The sequence below is a fragment of the Vanacampus margaritifer genome, chromosome 16, assembly GCF_051991255.1.
Source record: "Vanacampus margaritifer isolate UIUO_Vmar chromosome 16, RoL_Vmar_1.0, whole genome shotgun sequence".
Classification (NCBI taxonomy): domain Eukaryota; kingdom Metazoa; phylum Chordata; class Actinopteri; order Syngnathiformes; family Syngnathidae; genus Vanacampus; species Vanacampus margaritifer.
This window is the reverse complement of record NC_135447.1, coordinates 132,658-149,686: the sequence shown is the minus strand read 5'-3', so window position 1 is coordinate 149,686 and position 17,029 is coordinate 132,658. Positions and strand designations below refer to the sequence as shown.

At 42.7% G+C, this 17,029-nt stretch overlaps 1 protein-coding gene across 2 annotated transcripts; it reads right to left on the bottom strand.

Annotated features, from left to right (window-relative positions):
- Window positions 1-2,155: 2,155 nt before the first annotated feature.
- Window positions 2,156-12,614, bottom strand: pitx1 (paired-like homeodomain 1). Of its 2 annotated transcripts, XM_077547465.1 has the most exons (5): window positions 12,565-12,614; window positions 11,980-12,039; window positions 7,423-7,644; window positions 5,776-6,023; window positions 2,156-3,378 (listed from the first exon to the last, which is right to left on the bottom strand). In XM_077547465.1, the coding sequence occupies exons 2-5, from the start codon at window positions 12,026-12,028 to the stop codon at window positions 2,806-2,808; spliced, it is 1,092 nt and encodes a 363-aa protein (XP_077403591.1). In that variant the 5' UTR covers window positions 12,029-12,039; window positions 12,565-12,614; the 3' UTR covers window positions 2,156-2,805. The 2 variants fall into 2 exon arrangements, with proteins under 2 accessions (XP_077403591.1, XP_077403592.1); XM_077547466.1 differs by lacking the exons at window positions 11,980-12,039; window positions 12,565-12,614 and adding an exon at window positions 7,851-7,983.
- Window positions 12,615-17,029: the final 4,415 nt, after the last annotated feature.

The following is a 17,029-nucleotide window of genomic DNA, read 5'->3' as shown; positions in this document are numbered from 1 at the left end:
ATGAGTTGAAAAGCCCCGCCCCTTTGTCATTAGAAGCCTCCGGAAACCTGCTGGCACCTTTTGACAGCCAAAACAAGCAAAGGTAAGACAGCTCATCTTTCGCAACTTCACCTGCTCCACGTTTTACTGGCGGCCATTTTGTACAAGGACGCAAAATGGACGAGATTGAACAATTTGGATGAATTACAGCACAACTCCTCACAAGCAATATTATGCTAACACCTGACTAGCGAATGTGCTACAGTGCTAACAGGTTCTTAGAGTGTGTTAGCAGTTCGCTTCAGGTTTTGCTCTTGTGGTTGGTTGGACGGCGGCCATTTTAATTGCCATTTGGCTCAGTTTTGCAACTACCCTCAATTTTTGAAACCAAAAAGGAAATAAAAGCTGTCTCCATGCTAGGTTGCTCTGTCAAAGATGCTAACGTGTAAAATGGGCCACTCAATCAACCGAATGCAAAGTATGCAAAGTGCAACGTCATCAAATGGACTTAATTAATGCGCGACAAATGAAGGAGGGCAAAAAAGGGCCGACAAACACGAGGTGACGTTTAGGTCGACTTAAAATCAGCAACTTTTTCAGTGGCGTTTGTTGAAATAAGATGCTAGACAAATGAGATCATCGACTTTGCAAAGCATTATTTTCAAGACTTTTGTAGAAATGTACTTTTGATACTAAAATGAATGAAAATATGAGTAGGCCTGCTTAAGGGGCAGATTTCTCAAGGGACTTTGGCGTAGGACAGGGTCCGCCATCTTTCTTGTCACTGGAGGACACTTGGCTGGCGGGGGAAATCCTCATTTAGACCCGTGTTCTGTTGGGTTCTGGGCCAGCGAAGGTCGCCGGCGGCACTGCGAGGCAGCCCTGTTGCTAGCTTGTAGCTTAAAAGAAACATCATCATCATCATCATCATCATCATCATCATCACCTGCAATAGGAGCGTTTGATCACAGGCTGTAAATGACACGTTCCGAGTCGGACCCAGCACAAACAGCGCTACTGTGTCCGCGTGCAGTTGGGCTTTTCAAAGTGTGACGTCAGCAGAACACAAGTTGCGAGTTGGCGTCGTCATCACGATTGTGAATTTCAGGGAACCCGCTTTGCATCGCGGGACGTGAAAACACGAGCAGGTGCCTGCTACAAATCTTTTTGTGTTTTGTGGCTGAGCCGATTTAAGATTAAGATTTTCTTCAGTTGTGTTTTTGCTCTTCTGGGGTCTGCTTGTTTTAAATGTGCGAGTTTTGTGGGCAGGTCAAGCGTCGTCGTTGTTTTTATTTTTATTTTGAATTCTTCTTAAGTTTTCTCAAAGTGCGGGGAACGATGCCCCCCCCCCCCCGCCCCCCTGCGTGTGTGCCCCCACCGCGCCCAGGTAAAGAATGTGACGCAAGCCGGCTGCTTTTTCACTGTTGGGACTTGTTGGGAAGCACACAGAAGCCTTTTTGCAAACATTCGCGTTTGACACGCGGACAATAATAATAATAATAATATTGCACATAACTTGAACATACAGAATCTGCTCCTATGGCGACAGTGCGTGCATGTGAAGCACGTGACGCCTAAATGTTGTCTTTCATAAGAAACACATTCGAAAAGGAATTCAAATGTTTCTAAGATTAAATAAATGTGGGGGAAGAATACACCAAGAAAACAAAAAGTCCCCTTTTAAAAAAAACAAATCCCCAATATTTTTCTGAAATTGAAGCAATTAAAATGAAACTGGAGAAAGATTTTTGCATTTTCTTACATGTCAACCTCCAAAAGTAATTACAAAATTCATTCCGTGAACTAAAAATACACCATTTTGTAGACGCTCACTGTAAAGAATTGTGTACAATTTGCAGTGAATAATTGGCAAAAAAAAAAGTTGCCAAACTAATGCACAATCTGAGTGGATTATTGTAACAATCGATGACATCATATTACTGTCATTTTTAGTGACTGTAATGCAGTAGGCCTTTTCTAAAAAAAGTGACTACGAATACAATACTGACATTTCAGGAAAAAAAAAACTTGGTATGCTGTTATCAGCAGTTAACTGAGATTTTACAATTAGCTGCAGGCAAGTTATTGACTGTAAATTCCACCGTCAATTCTTTAGTGTGACGTGACGTCACTAAATATGAAGTGTGTGTTTTTATTTCAATAATAAAGCTTCCAATGAGCCTAAAATCTCTTTTTATTATATTTATAATGCGTGCCTAATCCCGACTTCCACTTTGTTATCAGATAAAGCACACAATCAATATCAGTCTAGTGCTGATAGGATTTCAATGACTCATTGATTAGATGACTTCACGAACTCGTCGGAAAAACCGGAAATAATCCGAACCCTGTTTTACATTTCAAAAAGATTGACGCGATCGTCTTGAATGCAAATAGCGAAAGTGTCTTCACCGTTTCTCAACAAAACACAACAATTGTTTTAAGCATTTTCGCGACTTGTACAACATTTTTTCCCGCTTTCTGGATGAAAAAAAAAGCACACACACGGAAGCTTGTCTATTATTTTTTAAATTGAAGCTTTTTTCCCCCCCCCGTTTCAATTCCTCTACAGAACAAACAAGCACATAAAACGACAAATATTCATATCTATTTACATGTGTTGTATGTACACGTAACAAGTCTTCAATTGCAAACAGACAAACGGGTCACATGACGAGTGGTTGCGCGCGGGACACCCCAAGCCCAAGCCCAAGCCCAAGCCCAAGCCCAAGCCCAAGCCCAAGCCCAAGCCCAAGCCCAAGCCCAAGCCCAAACCCAAGCCCAAACCCAAGCCCAAACCCAACTCCAACTCCAAGCCGGGCGGGGTCAGCTGTTGTACTGGCAGGCGTTGAGTCCCGACCCGGGACTCTGCAGGCCCCCGTAGCCGAAGGTGGGGTGGTGCTGCTTGGACTTGAGTCTGAGCGTGGCCAGGCCCGGGTTGCACGTTTCCCGGTAGACGCCGTAGGGCGACGCGGGCGCGCCGTACGGGCAGGCGGCCGACGACATGCCGGCGTTGAGGCCGGGCGGGTTGAGGTTGCCGATGTTGTTGAGGCCCGGGGGGGCGCCCATGGCGGCGCCCATGGCGGCCGGCATGGCGGCGGCCTGCATGCTCATGCCCGAGATGGCCGCCGGCGACGACGAGAACATGGACACGGACTGCGACGTGAGCGGGCTCATGGAGTTGAAGAAGGGGAAGTTCTTGGCGGCCAGCGGCGCCGGGCCGTGCAGGCTTTTGTTGGTCCAGTTGTTGTAGGTGTAGGCGGCCGCCGCCGCCGGGTACATGTCGTCGTAGGGCTGCATCAGGCCGCTGAACTGCGGCAGGTAAGCGTTCTTGCAAAGGTCCATCTGCTGGTTCCGCTCGCGCTTCCGCCACTTGGCGCGGCGGTTCTTGAACCAAACCTGAAAGAAAGCAACGCATCACAAATAGCCAAAATGATGGCGTCTTGCGTGTGAACCTACAAATGGCGCCACTTTATTAGGTACACCGGCTGAAAGGTTCGAGAGGCCAAAAACGCACGTCCTCGAATTTGGGTCTCGCCTGCGCACACGAAAACGTCGCATTTTCGAATGCTCGTGCTGACGTCAAAATGAATGCATGCAAATGTCTAATTATGCCATCTTTAAAAAGTAATAATAATTTTATTAGGTACACCTGCGAACTAAAAAATTTAATAAAAAAAGGCTATAGGCCCTATACACCGTCCAAAATGTCTAACAGACATTTTATTTACGGGCTACATTTCCTTGAAAATGGCTCATTGGTCACTTTATTAGGTACACCATGCCAATAGAATGTTAATGTCCTTTACAGAAAATATCGTATACAGTCATTAGTTCTATTATTATTGTTGTTCGTGACGCAACTTTTCTTTACTTGTTTCTGGGCTACCTAATATTTTGGCTGTCAAATCTATAGATGAAAATACTATACACGTTTATATTTACTTAATCTAAATTAAAAAAAAAAAAACGTGACAACATATTTAATGCATGAGTGCACGACTATAAATGTCAATATGTGGGCAGGCACACAATATGACAATAATTCAAATGCAGCAGTTATTCAAACCTCGTTCACCGCCTGCCAATACATTGAAAATATATGAATTTATTTCTCCTGAGTTTGATGTTGTGGGACTGAAAAGCAGCTGGCCACTCTTTTGACCTTTTTTTTTTTCTTCTTCTTCTCCAACCGATAAATCAGCAACACAACATCAGTCTATGTTAGCATCAGCAGTTAATTACACAAAGTGATGCGCTGACTAAAACACAATTATTTATTAGCCCCCCCCCCCCGTCTTAAAAAATAAATCAGTATGAGGTGCATGTTAAGAAAAGCTTTTTACATTCTTATTCACTTGAACTATCTTTGTAAAACTCAAAGTGAAGTATTTTTGTGACATTTTATTCGACTGAAAACCAATTTGTGCAGACTTCTGTCATTTGTGGAAAAAAACCAAAACATTTTGACCACAATACAAATGTGTGTTATTGTAGAGTCCAAATAAGAAAGAGCAACGCGCACTTGAAGCTCCCGCAGCTGCTGCCAATTAAAACTTTTTTGGACTTTCCAGAAAAAAACAAAAGGAAGAAAAGCTCATTCCTGAGCAGGAAAACTGCTTAAAACACAAATGAACCAAATGCTCGTTTTTAATTATGATTTTAATGAGCAAGCTTGTCTCTTTATGCTGACGTCATAAAAATGTCAACTAAATCCCAAATGTTGAGGCAAGATGAGAAATATATGATGGCATTTCTAAAAATAAATTCCGTATTGGTGGCGCAAGGTGTACCTAATAAAATGACCGTAACACAGTTGCCTTTTGTATTTCTGTTTCAGCCCCCCCCCCCTCTTTTTTATTGTCTGTGAATGTCATAAAATATTTTTATAGTTTGCTGACAGACACATGCAGGCCACATTGGACAAACGTTCGCTCGTTCATTTTATGCAGCAAGACTTTGAGTTCGGCTTATGAATTGTCTTTGAGGTGTTCTAGAATAAATATTGCTGGCAAAGCATCCGCAACAGCGAAAGGAATGTTTTCATATGGTATATTATAGCCCCAAAAGTGCATTCAAATGACTCTTTAATGAATGCACCTTTTCCCATATTATGATTTATTCTTACAAAGTATACAGCTAAATGAGCGCATGATATTTTATGTATATTTGTCTTTAAGTTATTCGCCTTCCTGTTAAATGATGGCTATACACTTCTAAATATTCCTTTCAAAATTCGTCATTTTGAAGTTTTACGCACGTTTTATGTCGAATGCTGTTTGCCCTCCAAAGATTTCATTTTCAACTTGTAAGTTGGTTGTGATCACTATTGCTCTCAGATGACGTCATTTTGAACCTTTACGCACGCCGTATACGCACCCACAAATTAGTTTGCAATATTTAGTTTTAGGTTTAATATGACTCCTAAAATATGCCACTTTAATTTTACGCACGCCGCCAACACAACATTTGTCTTGTTTGGGAAAATCGTGTTGTTTTCGTTTTAAGTTGACAGCTTTAGCGTTGAATAAAATCCATGTTTTTTTGTTTAAAACTTCAAAAATCAATGCCATCAAACACTTCAAATGTAATATTTGGAATCATTCCGCACAAGACGTCATTCTCAATTTGGAAGCTTGCTTTTCGCACGAGCCCGACACATTAATATGTATGTCTTTTATTGAATTCTTATTTTTTAGAATAAAGAGCTTCCGCTTTATGACGAATGCGTAAAGAAACGCCTCCAATTTGACAGCGATTCTTTCCTTTTTCTTTTTTCTTTTCTTTCTTGCTCACCCTGACTCTGGCCTCGGTGAGGTTGGTCCAGACGGCGATCTCCTCGCGCGTGCTCATGTCCGGGTACCGGTTCCGCTGGAAAGTGGCCTCCAGCTCCTGCAGCTGCTGGCTGGTGAAGTGCGTGCGCTGCCGCCGCTGCTTCTTCTTCTTGGGGTCGTCCGCGCCCGCGCCCGCGTCGGCGTCGGCGTCGGCGTCCGCGTCGGCGCCCGCGTCGGGGCCGCGCAGCGACGACGCGCGCCCCTTCTCCACTGTAGCCGGGACGGCGACATGAAACGCGCAAAAAGACGTCAGACAATCACGCAAAAAAAACAAAACGAATCCTAACAGCGGGTTTTCATGCAGTTTTTATTTTTTTTAGGTGCTCTTATGTTGCGAGTTTTTGTGGGGTAAATTGTCCTCACGCAAATCAAAAGTGGAAATGTGAAAGTCGTCGGGCAATCCTTTACAATAAACAAAACAACTGTTTGTGCGTTTTAAGGTGGATTTACAAAAAAGTCACACTTTTAAAAAAATAAATAAAAGGCTTGACTGAGTTTTGCATGTATGCCAATAAATGTTAATGTTAAATTAAAATCAAACATAAATGTGTGTTTGAATTATTGCTCCAGTTTTGTGTCGTGTCAAAACGTGCAAAGGTTAAGTGAGAAGTACTGTACTGAACTCCTCTTTACAATAATAAACGCCTTGACAATTTATTATTATTAATAAATGAATATTTTTGATGCATGTCGGCTTGCAGTTTTGAACTTGGTTTATTTTGAAGGCTGATGTAAAATAAAAATTATTTTCTATTACAAGAAAATGTGAAAGCATAAACATATGCATATTTTTATATACATATTTAGGAAAATATAAATATAATTTGTTTGAATTTAGTTTATTCATGGAGAAACTATACACACAACTATAAAAAGTAAAATGGCAGTTGTTTAAAAAAAAAAAAAGATTAGTGCAAATTCAAGAAGTGAATCCTACATTCATGTGTGCATGATTTCATTTCTTATTTTTGATTTGGGTGCAAAATAAAAAAAATACACGACTGTTCCCTAAACGCCGACTGGACTGTAAATCCTATAATAACTTTTTTTTTTTTTTTTTGCTTCCTCGAAAACTGCAAACGTGTTCAGAAGTCACACATTTTTTTCAACTCCGCATCTCCTTCATCTTATTTTTTAAATGTGCGTTTTCCTATAAAAGTCTGCCATCAAATGCATTTGAATGCCTTTTTAAAGCACATTTCATATGTTTCCTTTCATGCAGCCCATCACGAATATTCGCAAACTATGGTGAAAAAAAGTGTGGGCATTTTTAAATAGCAACACTTTGCTAACAAGTTTTGAAAACATCCCCAAAATTGGTCATCAATTTACGCACGATTGTCCCCAAATTCAAACAAATGAATGTATTTAGTTTAAAACACTTGACGCAATACTTTTATCATTCATCGGAACTTGTCATCAAATGACACCAAAGTTGAACGAAATATCGTGTAAGCAAATTTGTCTTTATTTTAAATAGTACGGTTGAGCTAACATGGCGGATATGGAATCACAAGGTCTCTATTCTGACCAAACGATCCCGTCCTCCGTCAATTGGTCAACTTTTCCGCACGCAAATTGGGTCCCACGACCCCGTGACTGCTCGTACCTGCCAACTCGGCGTCCGAAGATTCGCTGCTCGAGGGTTCTAAAGTCGTCCCTGCACGAGCGGCCTTGTTGATGTTGGCGCTTCTGGGCTGCAAGTGGAACGCGGGGCCCACGTCGCGGGACGCCTGCGCAGGCGGGGGAGGAGGAGCCGGGTTCGGGTTGGGGTTGGCGTGGGCTCGCGCCACGGCCGCGGCCTCGGAGAGTCTCTCCAAATTCATGACACCTTGGACGAGATTAGAAGGAGGGATGCAGAGCAGTCAGTCCCGCGACGCATTCGCTGCGCGTGGGTCCGAGGAAGCGACGCGCAGGGAAGTCCACGCCGAAGCGGACACGCGTGGCGACATGGGAAGAAAGGAAAGACAAACAAAACCAAACAAAAAGGCTCCACTGTAGTCCCCAAAGCCAAGAAGAACAAGCAAAAATGTTCACTTTTGGATCCGGCTCCTTCCAGCACGCGAGTCGCGAGTCGTGACCACATTGAAGGAGAAGAAGGTCGAGCTCCGCTTGCGTGGGACCCAATTCGCTCAGCCCCGCCCACGCTTGAGCCTGCCCCCAGCGTGACGTCACCAAACTAGACCTAAACGTTTGCAACGTGCAAATCAGCATCCCCCCAAGTTATTTTTTAAAGTGGCGTGGAACAAAAATACGCCCACGCAACGTCTCGGGACACAAAAAAAAAAAAGAAAAAAAATGGATTCACCCGCAGAATCCACATGAAAAACTTTGTCATTCCGATGCAAGCATTTTTTTTTTTTGCTGTGTTAGTGCAGGCATGTTCGTAATGTGTGCAGAGAGCAAAAGTGCACGCACCCACGCCTGCACCCACGCCTGCACGCCACACAACACGGCCGATATATTAAAAGCGTGTATGTGCTGAGCTGAGCAAACATTTGCCATCCAAACGGGCCTGCCCGGTTACGCTTTCCACATTCAAGCTATACAAACGCATCAGATTAGCCGGGGCGCGTGCGCGTGCGCGGGCGCGGCTGTTATCGCCTTCCCAGTTGACCTTTTTGTCCAACGAGTCAACAATCAGCTCCAATAAATGTCAACAGGGTCAAGGCTCGTCTTTTTCCAATTTTATTAGCCGTCATTGAATGCGTCACTTGCTTACGTTCAAGAAAATCAACTCATAAACAGTTGAGTGAAAAAGAAGCCAAATGTGGTCAAAAAGGGGACCGAGGCAACTTTTCGGGTTCAATGAACAACAACCCACACTCTTAAACACATTTTTTGTTCAAGATTGGACCGACCTGCTACTAACTTTGCGTTGTTTTGTAGAACCCAACTGTTTTAAAGAGTGTGAGAACAAAAAACACAATTGGGTATCATTTTTTTAAAAAAGGATCTAAAAGGGCTGATCCATCATCCCCTACTGGGATACATTCAATTGTATTTCGATAAAACGACCCACAACATTGCGTTTACATCCGAGTGCCCAAATGTCCGAGTCTAGTGATGGCACCACCAGCTAGCTAGCTAGCATAAACTTTATTGGTCGGAATTTAAATGTTCCTTCAAAGTGCTGCGTGTCTTCATTTTTCATGGATGTGTTATAGTAAACGTGATTTGTTTTTTTCTGTTGTCGTAATTGTTATTTTACAGGAAACATCCTTTCTTTCTTTTAATTTTTTTTTTATCGCACCGACCGCTTCCAAATCTCGTTTAAAGAAAGATGAGCATCTTAAGTGTTTATTTTCCGACTCACTCACTCACTCACACTTCACGTAATCAAAGCGCGCTTGAACGCAACGTTGATTTGTGCCAATCATCAGTTACAGCGTGTCATTTCAATCGATGTGCTTTTTTACCCCACTGTACTTGAATGCACCGGCACCCCAATGGCTCTTATTTGATGACAACACGTGCTGCTGTTTCTGTATTGATTAGTATGTGACGTCAAGATTTCACGCCTCAGTGCCATATTTTATCGAGTGGTCCTTGAATGCACCTCCTTAGATGTTGTTTTTACAACTTTTTATGAGTGCGTTGAACTCATCGTGGCCTGCTGTTTGTACAAAGTAATCCAAGGCTTGAGCTGGGATATATTTTGTTTTATTGAACGGTCACTGGACGCAACGTTACCATCTGACCCGAGTCATCGTCTCTTAATGCCTTTCACTACTATTTGGATCGTTTTTATCGGCCGAACATGAATGCGTCGCGTCAGATGGTGTCTTTCTTTTTTTTTTTTTTAAGTACTTTTATGACTTTGAATTTATTGTCACCTGCTGCTTTGAGCTGGGATAAATCTGATTTCATCGGACGGTCAGCGAACGCATCATTTACACCTGACTCCCAGTGTTTAATTTCAACTGATGTATTGACATGTGACAGTGGAAGTAGGTCATTGAATGCACCTTCTACTACTTTTTTTATGGCATTGAACTCGCCGTGCCTATAATAATAATGGAATAAAAACAGCAATTTTATTGAACGGTCCCTGAATGCAACGTGGCTTCCCGTTTGACCTGGTGTTGATCAAATAAACGTCTATAGTTTCGTCTAACACAGTCACTGAACGCACCACCACCATCTCCGCCATGGCGTCAAGTGGCCTTTGAGTGTCTTGTTGATTAGCAATAGAACATGTAGGAATGTTTATATATTTTACCCATCAAATTCCGAGTCCTGCAGTTTTTGTTTTTTTATGGCGTTTGAGTTCACATTTTCAAGTAGAACTTGAACTTAATTTATGGCAAATTGCGGCCTTTTGTTACGATGCTCGTTCATGTTAGTCGTGCACAACAGCCTCTGCATGCACCAATAGAATCCTAATAGTGACAGTTCACTCGTCCAGACCATTTAGCGTGTGCGCGTGTGCGCGCGTGCGTGTGGCAGGTCATCGTGCAGCGACTGGGAATCCCAGTGTGGGATTGTCATCGGCGCCACGACTCCTCTTGTAAGACTTTTTTTTGTGGACATGAGATCCAAGCAGTCGGACCGGAAAAGTCCCCCCGAAGGCCTTTCAATGCAAGACGAGCTGTCAGCAATCACTCTGACCCCCCCGCCAGCCCATTAATATGTCTGACGACTTCTCATTTCTCATTAAGGACTTGATCTCTCAAGATTAGTACTCGATTAGTTTGATCATATTTTTGTCGTAGATGGCAGTTTTGGATTTGATCCAAATGCGTGAAATTGACGTCATACGAGGGCGGTGGTTACTTTTTCATCAATATTTTCACGATAATAATAAATAGAAGCTGCGGCTGAAACAGTCCTTTCAAATGCCTCGTGATGCGTCAGCAGCCGCGCGTGAAGCGCAATTACGCAATCCACGTAAACCTCAAATATCAGATGAAATTGAAGCGCGTTGGCTTTTTCATCCGAACGCCACAGATGACGTCTTTGAGTAGCACTTGCCCTTGAATGAATCGCCTCATTAGAGCCTCCTCCTGCTCATCCTGGCGGGCGGGAATCGCGCAGGGTTGCCACGATTTGTTGATGCAGGCTGATAGATGGACGCTAAAGTCAACAAACGTTCAACCGCCTTCGCGCTCCCGCGTCCCACTTCGCGCGTGATGGATGCCTCGAAAAAGCCTTTCCATCCGCCACCGGCGGGTTAAAGGTCGCCGCTGCGTACATTTCCCCTGCAGGCCCAGAAGTGGGGGGGGGAAAAAAAGTGGTCAAAGCAAGAGCGACAAGCACTCGGCTGAAAGTGGAGCTCGCTTGGCGCGTAACAGGAGAAGGACACATCTGATTATTGCCTTGGCGATATACGTTTTTTTTGTTTTTGTTTTTATTGAAACCTTAACCGACAAGCTGACTGAAAAAGTCCATGAGCGCAAAACTGAGAGGAAAATGATGTAAAGATGCCACAAAATGTTGACTGTATTTTGTATTGCATGCAGTTACGATTGCTGTGTACTTTTTGGGGGTGTTCTTATCAATTTGAAAGAATATTATATTAGGGTTCTTGTATTTAACCCTGTAAAATATTTGATTCAAACATAACCAAATTTGGGTAAAACAATAATGGACCGACCCGCTATATGACACAATTAATTTCTCTAATTTATTCATTTATTTTTAGTTATTTTTTTAACAAACAAACTGACCCATTATTTTTGGGTGGATTTTTACAAACCCAAGCAACGGCGTAGTTTTGTGCAAAACAACTCAAGGGTCTCGGTTCATTTTGGACCCAAATTATTTGGACCCAATTGTTTTTAGAGTAAACGCAAACTCTTAAACTCGAGTTGCACCCGTTTTATATCATGAATAAAACTCCCCAAGGCTTTCGCAATTCAAAGTTAGATTTTCGCCACCGTAGCTCTTCGCTAAATACGCATTTGAAAAGGCACAGAAATCAATTCTGCCGTGAAACGCCAACCGAGCCACGCATTAGGAAAAGGTGTCATCTCAAGAGTGACAAATGCGTTTTGAATGAGCGCAAAAGATCAGCGAGAATTAAGTGAAAAGAAAACTTTTGGCTGCTCGTCTTGTCACGTTTTCGCGTTTTCGCGTCAGCATCTTCGATGGATTCTTTGTGGAAAGCTGCTGACGAGGCGCGCGACAGTTGGCATTTGTCAAGCAAGATGCACGCGACGGTTACCTGCACCCGCGCATGAGATGACATTCTTGGGCACATTCAGTTCCATCATCCGGCTGCAGGCTGCAAACAAACAAACAAACAAAAGCAGAAAGACACGTTGGAAGCAACGAATATAAAGACAACATTTTATCTGTTTAATCATTTCTATGGGATGGGGGGGGGGGGGGGGTCAAGTTGTGTGGAACGATGCACAAATTATCCCGAAATGTTACACGGATAATATTGGTGGATGCTGATTGAGATATATATATATATATAATTTTTCTTTTTTAATTAAAATGACGTACAATAAATTGCCAGAAATTCCAAGGGAGTTTTGCACGCGCGAGTAAATAAACGCTACATTTTAATTGTCAAAACACACACACACACACACACACACACACACACACACACACACACACAAACACACACACACACACACACAATTTCAGCCACAGCCAAAGATCTCTGAAGTTTAAGAAGATGCTTCACTTCTGCACTTCAGAGAACCTAAACTGACTAAAATACAAATGAAAAAAAGAAGTATTTTATCCTGTTTACAATGGAGGCAACGTAGCACGTGTTAATATCTTTTGTCCTTACCGGTTGTGTATCTCCCAGCAGAAAGGTTAGGGGGGGGAAAAAGGAAGAAAAAAAAGATCTCAGCCTTCCCCCATGTGCGTAAAATCCAGAAGGTGGTGCGTTCACGTACATCGACTTGTTTGCTTTGGAGCGTCTGCTGCGGCTCGTCGCTTTTCTTGGGGCAGCGCGCCCTCGTCGTGCAGTGACGTCATAACCCCCCCCCCCCCCCCCCCACACACACACACACACACACACACGCACTCCCCCAGCCCTTCTCGCCATCACCCCCAGGTTCCTCATCTCAGAAAGATTTCATCCATTCAATGGAAAAATGTGCGAAAAAGCACATTTGCCACATTTCCACCTGCTGAATTAAGAATATGAAAATGATCTCACATGGAAAGTTAATATTTACTTTTGCACTTTTTCCAGCTTTAAATGAATTCAAATAAACAAAGTTTAATCGCCACCATCTTTAATTTGTCATCTTTTTCTTACTGAGTAATTATAATCACCATAATTCGTTTTGCTGCTAATTAATAATGTCTGTGTTATTAAAAGGAAATGGATAAAAAATGACCAGATTGTCTAAAATTGTTTTTGCATAATTGTTGACTTGCGCTGTCTGTTTATTACAAGTTGAAATAATTATTGATCAAATCATTTGTGGATGTGGAAATATCTATTTAAAAAAAGAAGAAGTAATTGAATGAAAGCACATCAACGTTTGCATCAGATACCAACAAAATGTCAAAAGTGAATAAAAACATGCAATTATTGACTCTAATTTAGATTTTTTTTTTCGCTTGTTTTGTCTGAAGCTGCAGGTTGCTTTTGTATTATTTACTAGACAAAAATATTGTACCTCAATAAACAAACAAAAACATCTTTGAAATGGACTTGAATTGATGCAACGACTAATAAATGCAACCTAAATGTCGATAAAAGTCAACAGGATGAAGACGATGTGAATCATGCCAATGGATGCTCTTTTTTTTCTTCTTCTCAGCGTTGACTACTTGTGAGGCCTGCATTACTACAGCCCCCCCCCCCCACACGCACACACACAAACACACACAAACACACACAAACACACACAGAGGTAATTAGCAGGCAGCTGTAATAGTGCGATTACTCAACGAGTGGCTACAGGAGTTAAGTACTACCCTGAAGGTGAGGCCTACTCGTCTGTCCTCTGTGCAAATAGGTGAAGGGATTATTCGGCCCTTTAGCGCCAGTGTGTGTGTGTGTGTGTGGGGGGGGGGGGGGGGGGGGCATTGTGTGTGTCAATAATTGTTGGCAAACAACAAACAAAAGCCTTCCTCATTTGTCTGCCCAAAAAACAGCCAAAAATAAACCCACAAAAATTGCATAACGCCGTAACAATGACCATGAGAGAACCTCATGCAAGTCCTTTATCCATGAGGAGACTGCGGGCGCTGTGGAGTAGAAAACTTGTGAGCCAACCAAGTGCTAATGTTAGCATTTGATTAGAGCTTTGTGGTGGACAGTCAACTTCAAACAGGAAACTAATTTTATCCGAGAGGAGACTTTGGGCCCTGCAAAGTGGAGACTGTGGAGTAAAATACCATAAGATGACTTTAGGACTGCAGCAATTTGTATCTTTCTTTTGTTTCGTCTTTGGGAAAACCATGCAACAACTCAGGCGAAGAGCTTGATCGGGCGACATTTTATCCGAAAGGAGACTGTGGGCTGCTGCAAATAGTACTGTGAGGAACTCAGACAAAGATTCTGACAGCAAACATCAACAATCATGGATCAGAGTCTTGTATGCCGGGACATTTTATCTGAGAGGAGACTATGGGCAGCGACAGCCAAGTCGAGACTGTTTAGCATAATGCTGCAAGCTAATGTGAGAATGCATGTCTTCATTGTTATCATTTCTAGACTTGAAAAGCCGCAGCGATAAGCTAACAAGCAAGCAAAATGGAGGAAAACAACAACCTCCTTATGACTCATTCTATCCAAGAGGAGACGGTGGACCACTGCAGCCAAGTGGAGACTGTGGACTACACTGCAAGCCAACTGTAAGTTAACGCCACATTGAATGTATCAGTAACAGCCAGCTGCTAACAAATAACAACAGTGAGGAGACCGATTTTATCCAAGAAAGTACTCGAGTAAAAGTAGACATACTGATTTAACGCCTTAAGTAAAAGTAAGTAAACGTTCAGACTTTGAAATGTATTGAAGTAAGAAAATAAGTGAAATTGCTGTCAATTCTATCAAATACAAATCAATTGGTGCGATGCAAAATAACACAAAAAGTCCAACACCTGAAAAACAAACGTAGTTACCGAGAAAACGGAGCCTAAGAATGGAAGTTTTGGGCTTGAAAGTTTTCACTTCCTGTAACGTTCCATTCGTCGTTTCCATTCGTCGTTTTCATTCGTCGTCTCCATTCGTCGTTTCCATTCGTCGTTTTCATTCGTCGTTTCCATTCGTCGTTTCCATTCGTCGCCTCCCTTCGTCGTTTCCATTCGTCGTCTCCATTCGTCGTCTCCATTCGTCGTCTCCATTCGTCGCTTCCATTCGTCGCTTCCATTCGTCGTCTCCATTCGTCGTCTCCATTCGTCGTTTCCATTCGTCGTCTCCCTTCGTCGTCTCCATTCGTCGTCTCCATTCGTCGTCTCCATTCGTCGCTTCCATTCGTCGCTTCCATTCGTCGTCTCCATTCGTCGTCTCCATTCGTCGTTTCCATTCGTCGTCTCCATTCGTCGCTTCCATTCGTCGCTTCCATTCGTCGTCTCCATTCGTCGTCTCCATTCGTCGTTTCCATTCGTCGTCTCCATTCGTCGCTTCCATTCGTCGTCTCCATTCGTCGTCTCCATTCGTCGTTTCCATTCGTCGTTTCCATTCGTCGTTTTCATTCGTCGTTTCCATTCGTCGTCTCCATTCGTCGTTTCCATTCGTCGTCTCCATTCGTCGTTTCCATTCGTCGTCTCCATTCGTCGCTTCCATTCGTCGCTTCCATTCGTCGCTTCCATTCGTCGTCTCCATTCGTCGTCTCCATTCGTCGTTTCCATTCGTCGTCTCCATTCGTCGTCTCCATTCGTCGTCTCCATTCGTCGTCTCCCTCCGCGTATCAAAAGATTTAGCATGGGCATATCCGCCAGTTTGTTTTGCATTTAGCAACAAATTGCCAACAGGATTAAAAGCCCCTTTTTTTTTTCTTTTGCTGCCGGCTCGTTGGGCTCATCCTCCTCTTTCCATTATCAAAATTCTTCAGATCACACGTTGATGAATTGTTTTCAACATCTGGACGCCGCTGGCCTCAACGGCAGCAGAAGCAGGACGAGCCTCAAGCAGATTTACGGCGGCGCTTTACAGGATCCTGTTGCACTGCGCCGGCCCTTTAAAATAATCGCTTCTATTCGTGCAGTCAAAAAATGTGATGTCATTTTGAAAAATCGGACAAAATTGTCCACTGTAGCATTAGCATTAGCATTAGCTTGGGTTGTTTAGCATCCCAGAATGTCATCTAACATAGCATCTTAGTTTAGCATTAGCTTGTGCGAGTGTTGTTTTAATTAAATTTTTGCATTAAAGCTTATATTCAAGTCAACGTGCTAACACACATTTTTTTCAACTAGCAACTGCATTAGCTTTTGTTGATTAGCATTACATCTACATTAAAGTCCACATGCTAACAAAACGTCTTTTTCCTTTGCAGCATCATTTAGCCTTCGCTAACAGTCAAGTTGATAAACACCAACGACCAGCAAACCGTCTTTCTGCTAGCAGCCTCATTTAGCATTAGCATTAATGTAACAGCTACATTGTTCTCCATGTACAGCACTTTGTACGTAGCAGTGGTTATTTTCAAGTGTTTTATAAATAAGGCTGAGTTGACGTGTTTAGCACCACAGTTTTTATTTTTATTTTTTACTAGCAGCATTACTGTAACTTGTGTTGATTGGTAGTTCATCAAAATCATCTTTTTAATAACTTCTTTTTTGGAAAAAATGAACTTGTTTTTAGCATCACAGCCTGTTAGCAGCCTCTTTTAGCGTTAGCGCTCGTTCTTTAGCATTACAGCAACACAAAAAGGCAAACTATCCAACAACAAATCCTATTTTCACTATTAGCCTCTTTTATTATTATCTCTTGTTGCTTAGCATTTTAGCAAAAGCCGGTTTCTTCCTAGTAGCCTTGTTTAGCGTTAGCATGTAACGTGCCGATCCTCTTCGTTCCCTCATTTGTGTTCTGAAAGCGAATGTCACCGCATCCAATTTTCCATCCTTTGAGGTGCATTACATCGCATTCCCTCTTTTTTTTTTCAAAGTGCAACTTTGAGAATTGTCTTTCAAACGGGCCTCATAAAACGACTGGCGATGACCACATCGCGTTCTTGTCACAATGTTTGTGGCGTGGAGGCCGCGACTCAGCACATTTTTCAACCATTGCGACCACAATGAGTGTGTCTTAGGATAGCAGCCATCTTTGATGTTACGCTGTTGTCGGC

Bases quoted from the DNA above. Each gene is read 5' to 3' on its own strand.
- pitx1 (XM_077547465.1), bottom strand. From the start codon at position 12,028: ATGATGGAACTGAATGTGCCCAAGAATGTCATCTCATGCGCGGGTGCA. The intron at 6,024-7,422 runs GTACGAGCAGTC...TCCCGGCTACAG, and splicing joins TTCGGACGCCGAGTTGGCAG to TGGAGAAGGGGCGCGCGTCG. The intron at 3,379-5,775 runs GTGAGCAAGAAA...GCTTTCTTTCAG, and splicing joins TCACCGAGGCCAGAGTCAGG to GTTTGGTTCAAGAACCGCCG.